The following is a 15,658-nucleotide window of genomic DNA, read 5'->3' as shown; positions in this document are numbered from 1 at the left end:
GGCCTGTGGTTCAGCTCAGACACAGACACAAGACAGGGCCTGCAGCCACCACTGGCCTCCAGAGACGGGAAAACAGACACCCTACCCTAGAACTAGCAGTGGGGGAAGGAGCTGGGCGAGCCCTGCCCCAGCATTTCAGAGCCAGCTCAAGCCCTTAAAGGCTCAGCTCTGCCCAATGAGCCCCATGCTTGAGGCAAGAGGCTCAATTCCCAGCTGTCACAGCTCTACCTAGCTCCCTTAGTCATTTAGCAAATATTAACTCATCTCTGTCCCTCTCCAAACCATGCCATGGGCCCCTCTTCACCTCTTCTTCTTCTCCTCAGCAGGAATTAACACACCCATGACCAACAATACCGAAATTTTCTTTTTTGTTATTAATGCAGAATGTGATGCTGGTCCTGCTGCTGGCACCTGCAGAGGTCAGTTCCATGTCCCAGCTCAGCTGGGCTGCCACTCATCTTCCAACAGACATAGAATACCAGTCAAACAGCCTGGGTTTTTTCCTTTTTTTTTTTTTTTGTTCTCTCAAAGGAGAAAATTTGCCTGAAAACCTGCCAGAGGGATTTCAGTGCATGGTCCAAAGATTTCAAGCTCACAGTCTTGAGAATTCCTCTGGTTTCTTGTGCCTCCTTTTAAAAACATAAAGGGGAGACAAAACTATAAAAAAGCAAATGGGGAATGAGCCTGCCCTTGCTTAAAAAAAAAGGAGAATCATTTACATGCACATTTTAAAAAGGCAGGGACTGAGTGATAGGGAGAAGGCAGCCAGGCCTACGAGGAAACTGCTGCAGTCCCGATTCCACTCCAAAACCATGGTGAAAGCAGGATGAGCACAGCTGTACACACGCCTGTGCACATTCACCCCCCACTCCTTGCAGAGTGCCTCATCATGCATCAGGGACAAAGAAATTTTCTTCCTCTTGGGGTTTGCGGATCCAGCTGCCATAGCCCAGCTCTTCCAGCATGCTGAAGAAGCACTGCTTGGCTGCCTGGTACGCCATGGCTGCCTCCTTGGCATCCGAGTACACAGAGAAGCTAAGCAGGTCTTTGCGGTTGTTCTTGGCACAGAGCTGCTGGAACAGGGTGAACATTTCCCTCTTGGACACACGAGACACCTCCAGCTTCAGACTGAGAAGGAAGACAATGGCAGCAATGAGGGATGTGACACTGAGAAGAGCCAAGAGGAGCAGGGGGCTCAGGGAAAATCCTACAATGGAGGAGCTCTGGGCTTGGCAGGGGCCTGTGGTAGGGTCCAGGCTGGGCAACATTTTGTTTTCCTTCAGGAGCGCTTGCTCGTGTCTGTTTGAAATTCCTCCCTCCAACCCCATGCACGGGGTGCTGTAACAGTGCAGAGCGTACTCCCCACCTCAGAGATGCCCCCCTTTCCCCAGACAGTGTCAGGAAAAGGCAGTGTCAGGAAAGGCTCTTCTTACCCATCTACTTTCCCTTTGGTGCCATCCAAGATTTCAACTTCACTTTCATCAGCAAGACACCAATTCACCGACGACTCCTTCGTCTTACCCGTCTGCCTTGCAGAGTCATACACGCTGACTCGCCCAACCTGTGCAAGAGATTTCCTGCTGCGTGAGTCTCTTGCCCCTTTCATCCCTCACAGTTTCAGCACATCCCAAAGTTTCCAGAGCCACAAGGGTAAGGTTCCTATTGGGTTGAAGGCTACAGGGGTGACTCTAGTGTCCTTTTTCCAGACTAAGACATTGCCAGTAAGCCCCAAAATATGGGGTGATATAAAGAGGGCAGGTTCTTGGGGTTGTCCTGTGTAGGGCCAGGAGCTGGACTTGATGAGACATTGTAGGTCCCTTCCAACTCAGGATATCCTTTGACTGTATGATTCTGTGTTTCTGGCCACTAATTCTTGCTCCTGGCTGGAGGGCTGCTGCCCAAGGAGTGCCTCGGGGACCCACAAACCCACAGGCAAAGGTATGGGGAACAGACAGATCAAGAGGTACTATGACTGCAGTACCTCAGGATGGTTAACGTGATACGGAGCCTGGAGTTTTCCCTTCAATGTGTTCCCATCCTTCTCCATGCGGCAGCAGATGGCGCGGGTCAAATGACCCTGACTGTACAGGTAACCTGTGGAGACAAAGATGAAGATCTAGGAAACAGAATAGCACAGGTGATGGATTGGCCAAATCCCAAGAACTGCAGCACTGCTTACAGGCTCCCAAAAGCCCACGGCATGTGGATCAGCACAGTACATGTATCTTAGGTGCGTAAGACAAAGGTTTACAGATGGCAATATTTCTCACTGAAGACACAAACACGCAGTTTGTCTCACCCTCCTAGATCACATGTGCCTCCTAAAAATCCAGAACTTTGGAGAGAAACCCACTCCACCCACAACATAAAATCCATAGACTACCTTTTCATTTTCAAACAGCTCTGCCAAAAAAGACATTTCAGTCTGTTACTCCTACACCCTCACACCCTCCACAAACTTTGCCATCACACGGGGGAGTGAGGCGAGTTGTCACTGCAGCCCAGTTGTACCCCGAAAGGACGGAGGGTCTCGCACCAAGTGTAACAGAACGCAGATAAACCGGCTCCAGGAAGTGTGACAGCAATGCCCCTTGCAAGCCAAGTATATTCCAGCGTAAGATTTTGTCACTGCAGGACATGGTTCGTAACCGCTCCCCATGCTGGATCCCATCCCATGTGGGCACAATGTCACTTGACTCCACAGGAATGGTACCTTCCCCTGTACAAGAGAAGAAGAAAGGTTTTCTGTAGAGTGTCAGATATTCAGTAAATAAAAACCCCATCAGCAACTGCTCAAGAAACTTCTGGACACCCAGAGCGAACTCCGTGGCTGACACCAGGTTCAAGGAACAATCTCGCATTCAGTATTGAGTAGTGACAAGTAATTTTCAACATGGCTGACGCAGAATACTACTTTGCTTGAAGGGGAGGGCACAGACCTAGGAGATTTGCATCAAACTTCAGCTGCAAACTTCATGAACGTGGTGGTGCAACAGGCAGAACTGGGAAGGGGAAAGGACTCTCTAATCCCATCCATCTACCTCTTTTGGTTCCTGAATGCTTCAAATCCCACAACAGCACACAGAGAGGGGTAAAGAAGCTCTTGAGCACCGGAAAGGCTCAGAGGAGAGGACCGAAGCCACCCACCACGCAGAGAGTGATTGCACTCACCATTTTCCACCTTGGTCCGCAGCTTGCCTTGCTTGGGGTTCTCAAAGAGAGGCTGGTGCTGGGGCTGCCCCATCTCGTTTGCCTGATCACTGCAGGATTTATCAAAGAGCGCTCCATCTCCACATGGTGCTGTGCTGGAAGATAAACCCTCCCTGGTTAGCACTGACTGTGATGAGACACAGGGCCAGGGGCATGACAGTGCTGCTGATGCCAGTCACTCAACCCCTCCCCACAAACCTGACGTAGAGGTGAAAGGTAACACTGCTCTTTATTTTGAGTTTCTTTCCTCCCGCTTGCTCAAAAATGCTCTCTTCTGCAGATGAAGGATTAGACGGGTCATACTTCATCAGCTCACTGTAAAGAAACCTGAAAATAACACCATCCAGTCAAAAAGCTGCTCTGCTTCTCAGACAAGGAGTGCTTCAACTGACAGGCAGGGTCCCACATCACCCGCTCCTGCCACATGGGAGAGCAGAGACTAGGAGCTGTAGCTGAGGATGCTTGGGAAGCCAACAAATAGAACTTGATGCACAAAAAGGGAAAAAAATCCAGCAGATTTTCTGCCATGCAGAGGACAAGCAGTAGAAAAGCAGTATCCTGTCCAGGAAGCAGAGGGAAGCATTGGAAGGAGAAAAGAAGGTGCCTGGCTGGGTGCTGCTTGCATGCATCTGATCCCAGTGTGAAGAAGACTTCAAGGTTGTTAACCATCACCTTTAGTCAGCGGCAAGTTTGCATTAAGAGTAAATGACCCCGCAGGCAGCTGAATTCAAGTGGTATTAGAATGAGTCCACGATCTGTTTACAGTGATGGGATCTTTTATGGCTGCTTCTGGCCAGGGAAAACCCTGAGGTCTTCAACATTGTGTCAAGGACTACAGAAAAACTGCAGCTTCCCAAAAAGTCCTTGAGCAGAGCCTGTGCAGGGACTGATTTTGCAAGGAGCGGTAGAGTTCACTCTGCTGTGCCAGAGCAGACACTGCTGTTAAGAATAACAGCTGAAACAGACAGTAAGCAAGATGCAATCCTGATTCATCACTTCCCAGGGACCTGCCCTCAACACTTTCCCTTGCTGAGGATTGCAGAGCACAGTGGCAACACACAAAGACTTGAAGGAAGCAGCTGATTTCTTTTGTTCATAACTGTAGGACAGACATTAACCAAGCAGTCCAGCTTCATCTCACTTTAGGTTTCAAAAACTTAAAAGTGCCACAGTGTTTATACAGAGAAGAGAACAATTGTGTGGTTTAGTTGGGAAAACTCTTTCCAGCCTCTGAGAAAGGATTGCTGACTTATCAAAGCAAACATATGCAGATTGTTTTCCTGAATCCTTCTACACCCAGACCCAGAAAGGCCAGCAGGAGACCAAGCTGCAGTGGCTTGGTGTGGCAGGAGCCATGCTCAAGCTGGAGAGCGCCTGGTGCACCAGCTCAGCAGCCTCAACAGAAGGCTTTATTTTAAGTACATCAAATGCAGCCCTTGGGCTCCTGGCAAGTCTCCCATCCAGTACTAATTTGGGCATCATTCAGGCACTGCCCCTTCTTATCAGAAATAACTTCCCTCTATTTAACAACACATGGGTGAACAGTGTCTGAGGATCACAGCATCTCTCAGCACAGTAAAGAACTAGGGGTGTGTTTCAGCTACACCCTCCAGAATCAGTGAGCAGCTCCTGGCAGGCCCCTCTCCCTTTGGGTTTCTGCTTTTCTCACCTCACAAAGCCTCTACGAGAAATTATTTCTGCATGACAATCATTTACTGTCTCCCCCTTCAAGCTTAGTTCTTCTCCTTTCACGCAGCGATTACCTGAAACAAACAAATAAATAAAGAATTAAATCATAGGGCAGGTGTCATAGTCAAGACATGGCTTCACAGACAGAGGAAGTCTTACTTCTTTGGGCTCCTGAGCAGCAGCAGTAGCACCCTGCCTATTAAATCACTATCCTGATCCAAGCAGAATAAAGAAAACAAAGGGACACCACTTTAGGGACAGACAGACCTAAACTGCCGTGAGTTTCAGGTCACTGTACCTTCCCAAGGGCTTTTCAGCCCATCACTCCTGGTAGAAGCCTGGCAGTGAAGCAGGGAGGGAGATAAGGTACATGCAGCTACAAGAAACTGGGGGATCATGTGCTGTAGCACATGAGGAACCCATGCTCTGATGCACAGAATAGCACGCAGCAATGCAAGCAAAGATTAAGAGCAATATAGCTGCAGGCATATTCGCTTCATTCTCTTTCTCTCTAACCAGATCACTCATGACACCATGCAAGCCCTGGGAACGTTCTGTGCCCTCTCTGAAGAAGCCTACAGAAATAGCCATTTCTGAGCTGTGGCTGACAAGGAAATCTAGTGTTGAAGTGAGAGTTCAAAGTGTGCTGGAAGAAGCTGTTCATACCCGTTCCAATGCTGACCACCACTCCCAAGCCCTTATTTGCTTTCCGCATGATGATGGCAGCCAGGATCTTGCGTCCGAGCAGACTGTGCTGGATGTGAGCAGTGAGGGTGTTGAAGCGCTGGTGGCTCAGCATGGCCATCTGATCGTGTAGTGTGCTGCCGCTCACAGGGAGCTGGGATGGGGACACAACAGCACAGATCATGAGCAGGTCACACAACACAGCTCAAGAATGAGCTAACTTGAAGCACAGCTTTCCAAGCAGAAGGCAGAACACAGAAAACTTTGAGCTTTGGGCAGTGCTATGTCAAGGGGTGGGTGAAGTTCTTTTAGGTATTTCTGGGAAAACCCCATCCAAGGCTTTGAGTTCTGCTTTGGCCACACTGGAGACAGCAGCAAGCTGTCTTCCTGGCAGCAAGTGACATGGGCTGAGGAACGGCCTCCTGAGAATGCCAGGGAAAACCGCAAGCGAGAAGGAACAAAACCATCCTGCATATCTCCAGAGACTCAGCCAAGGAAATCTGTTCCTGGCTTTGGAGGAATTCCTCCTCTCGCTGCTTGTGAGGAGAGTGCACAGTCACTCCCACTGCAGACCAACTCACCTCCTCCAGCACTGCTGACTGACAAATCCTCCCTGATGGCTTTGCTATTTAGAGCCCCAACTGTTGTGCTCAGCTGTGCTGCCTGGAATGCGGCTTTTCAGAGATCACAACACTCTAAATGGGAGTTAAATCAGCCCAGGCTTGGGACAGCCGTCCTGACACAATCAGGGCTTTGCTCTTACCTGATGCATAAGTTTTTTTGAGCTGATACATAATTTTTAATGGAGCATGAAGAAATTTGGAAGAAGTAATAAAAAAGTCACATAATTAAAAATAAGCATGTTCCTACTCTACCACAAGAACACATTTCAGTAGCTTGTGGAACAATCTGATAATAATTTAGCCCTAAAGCAGAGGCCTGCAGGACAGAAGGATATGCCTGCACCCTGAGGAAACATCTAACCCACTTCAGGAAAACCACATCAGGTTATCTACAGCTGCAGAGAACAAAGGTATCACATTGATTTTGAAGGCATTTTAGTGTTGGAGTGAAAGGAGGAGGATAGGCAGGGCTACACAGTCCCACCTTTGGCAGAAGACTTACCTCGGTGACATTCATCCCTTCCATGCGCTCAGTCTTCTCTGATTCCCCAATCAGGACTCGGAGCGCTGCATCGGCTGCCTCCTGCTTGCCCTGCTTTTTGTTGTGTGCAGTTACAGCTGGGAACCAGCGGCCTCCAACCTTTGCCTGATAGACAAACCTATAAAGAAAACAAGAAACGTGTGGATTTCCGTTTGCTTTTTATATTCTCTCAGTGGAGAGACAAAGGAAGCAGAGAGAGTTTACTGTGATTCGGACAAGGTTTGGCAGAGGCAGCAACTAGCCCTGCCGACATCTCAAAAGGCATCAGCAATTTTGAGCTTTCTGCCTTTTTTCCAGGACAACAGCAGCTGTGCAAAATTTCATTCTGCCAGATGCAGCTACTTACTTGGGGTCATGGGGAGGTCCTGACTGGTCAATGAGTTTGAACTCTGCGGCAAATCCATTGGAACGGGCATATTCCAACAGGCCACTGACAGGATTGACGTTAAGATATTTGATGAGCTCCCCAACACCCTTCGCTTTCACCACCTTGGATTCATCTGGAGTGGTGATACATGGTCCACAGCTGTGCATAGACTGGTCACTGTGGAGCTTCACAACAGGCTAGAGCAGAGTTAGACAGGAAAAGGCTGTTAAACACTGAGCACCTGCATTTATTGCAGGCCAAGAGCAGCAGCAAATCTCTGCCCCATGACCTTGTGGGATGAAATTCAGCAGATTAGGAAATGTAAGAGGGGGAACATACAATTCAAAACACTTGGGTCCTATAAAGACACTCTTTATACCTGTTCAGGCAAGACATGGGGTATGGACTCTCCAGAAAGAATCTTCACAGCAACTTCTGCTGCCATTTGCTTTGCTCCCTTCTTGCTGTTTCCTACTACAGCAGGGAAAACTTGGTCACCCATTTTCACACAGTAGCTGAACCTGACAGGACATTAAAGCACACGAATGGTGTTAGCCACAGGTGTCTCAATCTGTTTATTTTCCTCACCTCCCACTTCCAGGTAAATCCTTATGGGTTATCTCCAATTTATCTGCAATTGAAATCTATCACGATATCCCAGTAGAATACCATCAGGTAGGGTACAGGACTGGAACCTGCTCCTGATCTGGTAGAAGAAACAGCATCCTTTCTCTGAGAAAGGGCAGTGCTTTGGGTCTCTTTCTGGAGCTAGATGTCTTGGAGGAGCCATGACTAGAATCCTTGGATAAGAGGAGCACTCAGCTAGGCCAGTGACAAGTCAAGGAATGTGGACAGCATGCTGAAGGGGAAGGACAGGGAAGAAAGAGATTCCATCCTCCCTCATAGCTGACAAGAATATGCCATACCTAGGATCATGAGGTGGGCCTTCCTGAGAGAGCAGCTGGAATTCAACTATGTTCCCTGATTTTTGTCCATACTCCATTAATACGCTGATAGGGTGTTTCCCAGGATGCAGGTTGAGGTGAGCAGCTGCAGATGACAGCTCTGGCTCCAGCTGCAAAGGCTACAGAAAGAAGATGGAGGAAACCAGTGTCAGACTCAACACTGTTTGAGCAGCATCACAAAGTAAAGAAAACAGGACTCACCAATTCTGGTTTCGAGTCAGACGGAAATGGCTCTTCACGTTTAATTCCACTGTGACTTCCATTCTCTGCTTCACTCATCAGGACCTTCATCGCATTAGCTGCTGCCTCCTGTTTAGCCAGTTTTTTGCTCCCTGCTTCTGCTGGTGGGAATCGGCGCCCATTAATCACTGCCTGGAACTTAAACCTTTGAGAGAGAAACCAAAGGAGTAAATTGAGAGGCAGAAGTGTGGTCTTCTCAGAGCAAGTAAGTAAGGCTGCTCTTGGAATTCGAGGGAGAAGAAACAGCCAGCTCCTGGCTGGGAGAGTAAACCCAGGCTGCCATGTGCAGAAGACAAAAATAATCAAGGGTACCCAAAGAGCACTGCGTCTGGACCCTTGTTTCATTGTGTTTCCAGAGGTGTTCACAAGAGAGGAGCAGCTCCAGGTTTTGTTCTGAAGGAACAGGATGAATTGCCTTGTTCCACAACAAGGTGCCAGAAACAGGTAATGGCTGTATACAGGCAGATCTATTGTGACTCCTGCCCAGGAATAAGAAAGCTCAAAAGCAGCCTGCACTGTGTTTCATTTGCACATGGTCATTCAGGGTCAATCCTCCCTCCGGCATTGTCCGTGGCTATCCAGGGCATTCACACCACCTCAGAAAGGTGTCACCTCACATAAACCTCTTGCCTTTGACATTTCTGTCTCCCCCATTCCTGTGAACACTAATAAGCAAGTTTATCTTCCATCCTCCAGCCCTAGAAACCCACTTCCAAGGAGAGTGGGTCAAGCCAGACCTGGAGATGGATTATGGTCCTGAATCTATTCAGATCCTTTCTTATAAAAAAACCAAAACAGCAAGACTCTGGGACTCCATCTTTAGAAATTAGGCCAATTTTCCCGTCTATCAGTTCTACTGATATATTCCAGTGTGGCTCATATGGTGCTTTTTGCTGTCTTGCTGGTGTTCAGTAACAGCCATGATTCTGCAAGGGGAATCAGGACTCCAGAGACTGACTTGGCCAACTGCAATGTCATGCCACATGCTCAGCTCACAGAATCTGTTCTGATCTGCTACAACACAGAGATGTCCAGAGTGGGGGCACCCTGTCTAACCCAAAACACCTGCACCCAAACACTTAGTTCTGGGCTCCCTTTACACCATTTCCAGGGTGACAGCATCTTGAGAGGCAGCTTAGAAATACCAGTTTCCCCCTATATGATCAGACTGAAGGCAAGTAATTGAGATGAGACCTAGTGAAGAGATTACTCCCATCTTCACTGCTCAGAATGAGGAGCAGGGTTACCAAAACTGGGCTACCTAGGGTTAAATTTTAGCCTTGTTTTATTTTTTAAGCTGATGCAAGGAAACAACTAGGCTAATCCTTCTCAAATGAAATAAACATTAATGAGCAGGCCTCTTCAGGACAGAGTTGAGTGGGTGAACTTAGTCATAAGTCAAATCATTTTAAGGGAAAAGAGATCAGAAAAAGTAGGACATTTTCTTACCGTGGCTCATGAGAGGGTCCATTCTGCTCCAACATGACAAAATCACAGTGTTGGTATGTGTACTGGGAATATTCAGTAAGGCCACTCACGGGATTCTTCTCCTGACAAGCTATCAGTTTCTCGGCAGGCGTACATAGGAAAGCAGTTTCGAACTGGGCAGCATAACTGGGGGAAGACTGAGAATTCATTATGCATTCTGACTTATCAGGCTGCTTGTTGATAGCATTCAGATTATCTGGGATATCATCTGTGGTCCACTTGCTGTTTTCTGAGTTATCATAATTACTCAAACTGGAGAATTCAGGCTTAGTGTCCTCAGACACACCTGCTTTGGTGTCACCAACATTGCCCTGACCAGTCTGCCCCAAAGGCTGCTGTCCATTTTCTACACTTTCTTCTTCTGATGCCATCGCTGCCGGCGAAGATATAGTCACCTCCTGGGGATGAGATGACTCCTGGGGACATGGAGGGACAAAAGAAGGGGGAAGATCCAACTCAGGAGGTGCAGGATCTGCCATCTGCATTACTGTGCTGGCCTTCAGCCTCATCTGCATTCTCTCGCGTTTCCTGTCTGTCAGGGACCATCGTGGCGGAGTTGTGTTCTGCTTGTGGACATCTCCCAGCTTTTCCAGAGCGCTAAGAAATGCGTTAACATCCTTGGCCCTTGAAAACCCAATGTTTTTAGCAAGATTGAGTGCTGTTGTTTCCACCACACTGAACAAGTAGTTGCAGATTTTCTCCTTTGTCTCAGCCATCTCTGCGTCTCCTGAGCCAAGTGTGCTCTGCTCTCCTCCTCTGCTCTCACGAGCTGGATTTGTGCAACTGGCACTGTGGTCAGCAGGGCTTCTTTCTCTCTCTGAGCTGGGGCTGGCAATCCTCCACAGTGGCGGTGTCTCTCCCCCTTTGTGCAACTTGCCTTCTCTGAGAAGCTTATACAAAATACGGTTGACCTCTTTCTTTTGGGTTTTAAGTTTACGTGCGAGATCATTAGCTGTGCAAGTACTCCCCTCCTCAAGCTGCCTGAAAACAGTCAGAATTTCTTGTTCATAGTCTTGTCCAGAGAGAGACAGTCTTTGGAAATTCAGCCTCACAGTGTCAGAATCTCGCCTTGAGTTCTCCTCACAATGGTACTGTGGAGGGCAATACCAAGGCAAAGTCCCAACCCACGGATCCTGGCTGGAGAACCTACGCTCCCTGGCCCTGCGGAAGCTGGGCTGACATCGGTCTGTGGGAGCTGGTGCCGCAGCTCGCCTGCTTCTGGTGCGCAACTCCTTGTGTGGTGATCCCTGCTCCTGCAGCACACAGACTTCAGTGTCCTGATCTGTTAGGAACTGCTGGTGTAAAAAGGTTTCCTGATTAGTTTCTTGTGGGGTATGAGGGTGGTTAAAAAAACGTTGATTAGTGCTGGGGCAGTTACGTCTCGACTGGGTAAGATACGAGCCTCTGCCTCGCCCAGTGCCTCTGATCATAGCGCATTCCTGGGACACGCGTGGGAACTGGGCTGTTGACGAGCCAGGAAAGGAGCTGTCACTCACTCCACACTCTCCTGCCCTGAGGAGAAAAAACACAGAAATTCAGAACTTATTTACACAACTACAGGACTCTAGAAATGCAGTTTAAACAGCTTCCCACCTACCGAGGCATTTCAAACATCTACTCCCTTGCCAATTTTTTTTTCTACTTTTCCTTGGAGTCTAAATTAGTCCTGTGAACACAAACAGCAAACTCTGTCTGCCCAGCAGAGAACCAGCAGCCCCAAATTGCAGGTGAAGTCAATCATGAGATGCAGCTTTGACAAGAGCTGCTCCTGTTGAGACTTGATTCCAGCACACAGCTGGGTGGCCTGTTCAGGATGCATTCCTGAAACACAGTAAACTCCACTCCTTTGCTCCGAAAAGCACCTCAGACCTACTTTGCAATCTGAGAAATGGGGGCATGAGGAGGTAAAGGAGCACAAGGAGGTGGAGCAGCTTGCATGGTCACACAGAACAGAGCTGCAACAGGCTTGCAATAATTTTCAGATTCATGGCCAAAACAGTCTGAAACTCCAAGTGTCTTTTCCTCCCTGGACACTGTGTGACCTGTAGAGGTAAAGCAACACATGTCAGGGGAAGGAGAATGATAAAATGCAGAGAAATTGGATAGATGTGCAGCTGGCAACAGTATGACAAGTTTTTTTTTGGACTATAGCCCACATTTCACTCTATAACATACAGTCATGATGCCCCCCCTGGAGTACAGGACATAAGACTAAACTATTAATATGCTTTTTAAAAGGAAACCAGCCCAGCATATTCTAATTCTTTGATAACAGCTGGCTGCGAAACTGAGAGGATAAAGACATGGAACATGATACACACTGCGGGGCCGCCATCCTGCCTGCTCCTCCATGACCTCCTTATGGCACCTACGGTCACAAAGGTAGTTTTTCCAATGCAAGTCTCATCTTTATAAAGCTCCCCATCTTCACCAAACACACCTCGAGGCCAACTTAAATTTCCCTTACATTAAAAAACTGCACTCAGCTGCCACCACCGGCACGTATTTCAAAATAAACATGGGGATGCTGAGTGCAGCGTGACAGGTTCCCCATCTCATAAGCTACGAGGGAGCCCCATTGCTACCCCCCCGCTCAGTGGCCTCGTCAAGTGGTCACTGAGCCAAGAGCAGAGCAGAAATAGGAAGTGGGGTTTGGAAGAAACGCTCTTACCTCAGTCTCATTCGTACGCCAAATTATTTTACGAGAAAATACAAGGTAAAAAGAAACCCCGACCCGCAGAACGTGTCCCGGCGAAGCGGCGCCGGGCAACCGCCAAGATGGCTGAGAGCTCCGTTTCAGTTTCGTTTCCCGCAGCAGCTGCTCCGCCCCGTCCAGGGAGCTCGCAGCGGGGTCTGGCCGCATTTCGGGCTTTCCCAGACACGCTCTCGGCTTAAGGATTAATCATGAGGTTTGTTACCAGCGGCGGAACCTGGGGCGGGAAAGCGAAGCCCGTAGGGCGGCTCCTTCCCCTGGTCCCTACGGTGATTCAGCCCCGTCACTCACAAATTGCCTCCAGGACGGGGTCCTGGTCCGCACAAGAGAAGGGGCTGCTCTCCCAGCTTGGAGAGGGGGTGCGGGAACACCTGTCACCTTCAGCTACATCCCCAAGGGAGACCCAGGGACCACGGCAGGACGAGTGCCACCTGCACCCATGTCATACCACGTTCCCAGGCCCGCGCATCCACGGCGGGAGTGACAGCACAGCGAGCACGAGGGGCTCGGCCGGACGAGGCCCCCGAGCCCGGAGGGCACAGTACGAGAGGGCGGGCTGGGGTACAAGACGGCGAGCACCGAAAGCCGGGATTCGAGGAGAATGCTTTATTCTACGCGTTCCGTCCTATGAAGCCTGGCCCTGACGGGACCCCTGGGGAGCCGGGACGCGGTCACGCCGCATTCCGGAGATGCGCGGGGCTGCCTACGCTGGAGGCCGCACCGCGGCCTGTGCGGCCCGGGCCCGCCGTGTCACCGGGTCTGGCGGCCGCTGCAGGACACCGCGGGGCGGGAAGAACCCATGAGGGCGCGACGGGGCCCGAACCCGGCCCACTGCCACCCCCCCCATCGCGCCCCTTTACCTTGCCGCTGTCGCTGCCGCTGTCGCATGGTGATGACGCACGCGAACCATGTGCGCCTGCGCAGAATGCAAGGATCTGCGCGGCAGCCATCTTTCCTCGGGGCAAGGTGTGGCGGCCATGTTTGGTGCGGGCGGGACATGGTTATATCGGCGCCGCGCAGCTCCCTGCATCCTGCGCAGGCGCACATGGTTCGCGTGCGTCATCACTCCCCCGGCTGGAAGGCAGCCCCACTCCCGCTGTGTCCCAGGGCATCACCCGCAGCACCGGAAGCCATCGCCTGAGGCGGGAGAGTGCATAGGCGCTACTGCACATGCGCCTCGGGTGTCGTTTCTCCCACCCGTCTGGGCTTGCGGTTGCACTCTGCTCGTTAAAGCCTGTACATGTTCCTCTAGGGTTGCGTCGGGGCTGGGTGGGTGTCCTCGGGAGCAGGGGGCTTCTCCCGTCTTCCATGGGCTCCCCCATGACCCGTGGAACACCTGTTTCTTATGGGCTCTCTATCTGTGGGGCTGTGCTGTGTCCTTTGGGGCTCCCCTTCTTTGGAACTCTTCTATTCCCCTGTGAGGTCCTCACCATGATCTTCCCAAGCGGGGCTCCTCTTTCGACAGGCTTACCGCTTCCTGTGGGACTCCCCTCACCCTCATTTTAATACATGTTTTTTAATGCCAGAGGTGCAGCAAGTCAGATACCACCCCATCCCAGGTCCTTTCCAGGCAAATGGAGACGTTCCCTAATCCCAAACTGGGCACAGCCCCTGCTGTGGATGGATCTTCCCTTTCCTGGGCAAACACCATCCAGATCGTGTGAGTTAGAAAACTGCCATCAGAGAACACATTGTTCCTGTCTGCTGCTCCACTGCTGCCGTCGATAGACGCGTGTCATTTACCATCTGGCACAGGATCTGAGGGGGTGACGTCCAGGAGCTGCACTGGCACTGACAGGGTCTTATAGCTCGGAGGCTGTCAGCAGCTTGGAGCTGCACCTGTTGGGCAGTGGGCATAGTCATGTTTATACCTTTGGGTATGGATCATAACCAAAAGGCTTGGGAGCCGAGCTTTCAGATGCATTTCTGGACCAGCTGTGGGGGTCAGGTTCTCCCAGGTAACAAGTGACAGGACAAGAGGAAGTGGCCTCAGGTTGCACAAGGGAAGGTTTAGATTGGGTATTAGGAAAATTTCTTCATGAAAAGAGTGATCAGACACTGGAACAGGCTGCCCATGGCAGTGGTGGAGTCACCATCCCTGGAAGTGTTGAAAATGGAGTGCGTGTGGCACTTGGGGATATGGGTTAGTGGTGGCCTTGGCAGTGATGGGGGAATGGCTGGAATCAATGATCTTAGAGGGCTTTTCCAGTCTCAACAAATCTGTGATTCTATCATTCTGTTGCTGTGGTACAATCAGTGAGCAACTGTCACATCCAGGACCATCATCTGGGCGTCCCCAGACCCTCTTCTGCCAAAGTGGTGGGTGTGGAGGGGAGCCAGGAGGGACAGGCATGGGTTCTGGATGAATTTTAGGGGTCCATCTGCCTACATTTGTCCATGAATGGGCAAAAAATGCAAGGACAAGCTCCTCAGAGCATCCTGGTCCTCACCAGCACCTCTTTGTGTCCCAGTGGAGTGGTAGCTGTATATGCCTTCAGACGGGACTCTATACACATGGTGGCCTCTTCCCTGCAGCTTTCCAAAGGCATTTTAATGAACCTGGAGTAATGGCAGGGTGCAGAAATGTTGTGGGAACCATCTAGGGTCTGTGAGTCAGACCCTAGAATTGCCAGGCTCAGCTGCTGTTCATGTTCAGTGGAGGTTGTGGATTGTTCAGGGTTTGGGTTTGGTTTTTTTTCAGATTTCTGGATTTAGAGATTTTGGGGATTGCGTGTCATAGTGTGGTTTTAGTGTGGGGGTTTTTTTTCTGTAATGGGGAGACCCCTTGCTTCAAAAAGAACCTCCTACTCTCACTGAAGTTGTCACATCTTTGTTACTAGGAGGATCTGGGTGCACATACACTCCTGCCTGGGATGAGGCTCATGGCGGACCATCAAACATGGGGATTACAGTCCATATAAGCTGTCTCCCACCCACTTCACCAAAGAGCAAATTACTCCACAGCACACAGAGCACATGACTACCAACTCCTCAATCTGTTCTTTTTCTTTTTTTCACTCCTTTCTAATTGCTGATGATCACTCCCAAGCTTTGCCCCAGCCTCGGTGGATGTGATTCATCTTGGCTGCTGTGAAAGTGGAATGGGAAGGTTCCAGCGCTAGTGTCCGCTGGCTTGGT

The 15,658-nt window shown here is 50.0% G+C and overlaps 1 protein-coding gene across 3 annotated transcripts; it reads right to left on the bottom strand.

The window, feature by feature from the left end:
• Positions 1-341: 341 nt before the first annotated feature.
• On the bottom strand, positions 342-13,488 carry ADAR (adenosine deaminase RNA specific). 3 transcript variants are annotated; one of them, XM_085082468.1, is made up of 15 exons: positions 13,381-13,404; positions 9,769-11,319; positions 8,281-8,464; positions 8,041-8,198; positions 7,494-7,635; positions 7,094-7,311; positions 6,709-6,865; positions 5,566-5,737; positions 4,880-4,973; positions 3,409-3,537; positions 3,172-3,305; positions 2,537-2,719; positions 1,982-2,094; positions 1,434-1,561; positions 342-1,128 (listed from the first exon to the last, which is right to left on the bottom strand). In XM_085082468.1, exons 2-15 carry the CDS (start codon positions 11,235-11,237, stop codon positions 888-890), a joined length of 3,522 nt encoding a protein of 1,173 aa, XP_084938594.1. In that variant the 5' UTR covers positions 11,238-11,319; positions 13,381-13,404; the 3' UTR covers positions 342-887. The 3 variants fall into 3 exon arrangements, with proteins under 3 accessions (XP_084938594.1, XP_084938595.1, XP_084938596.1); XM_085082469.1 differs by lacking the exon at positions 13,381-13,404 and adding an exon at positions 12,479-12,789; XM_085082470.1 differs by lacking the exon at positions 2,537-2,719 and having other exon boundaries at positions 13,381-13,488.
• Positions 13,489-15,658: the final 2,170 nt, after the last annotated feature.

The sequence above is a fragment of the Lichenostomus cassidix genome, chromosome 25 (genome assembly GCF_008360975.1).
Source record: "Lichenostomus cassidix isolate B80296 chromosome 25, HeHo_3.0, whole genome shotgun sequence".
Taxonomy (NCBI): Eukaryota; Metazoa; Chordata; class Aves; order Passeriformes; family Meliphagidae; genus Lichenostomus; species Lichenostomus cassidix.
The sequence above is the reverse complement of the archived record's forward strand: the minus strand, read 5'-3'. Positions and strand labels throughout refer to the sequence as shown.

Coding starts and splice junctions, on each gene's coding strand:
- ADAR (XM_085082469.1), bottom strand. Junction 5,738..6,708: donor AAGGGATGAATGTCACCGAG/GTAAGTCTTCTG, acceptor TCCCCATCCCAG/CTCCCTGTGAGCGGCAGCAC. Junction 2,720..3,171: donor GCGGACCAAGGTGGAAAATG/GTGAGTGCAATC, acceptor TCTCTTGTACAG/GGGAAGGTACCATTCCTGTG.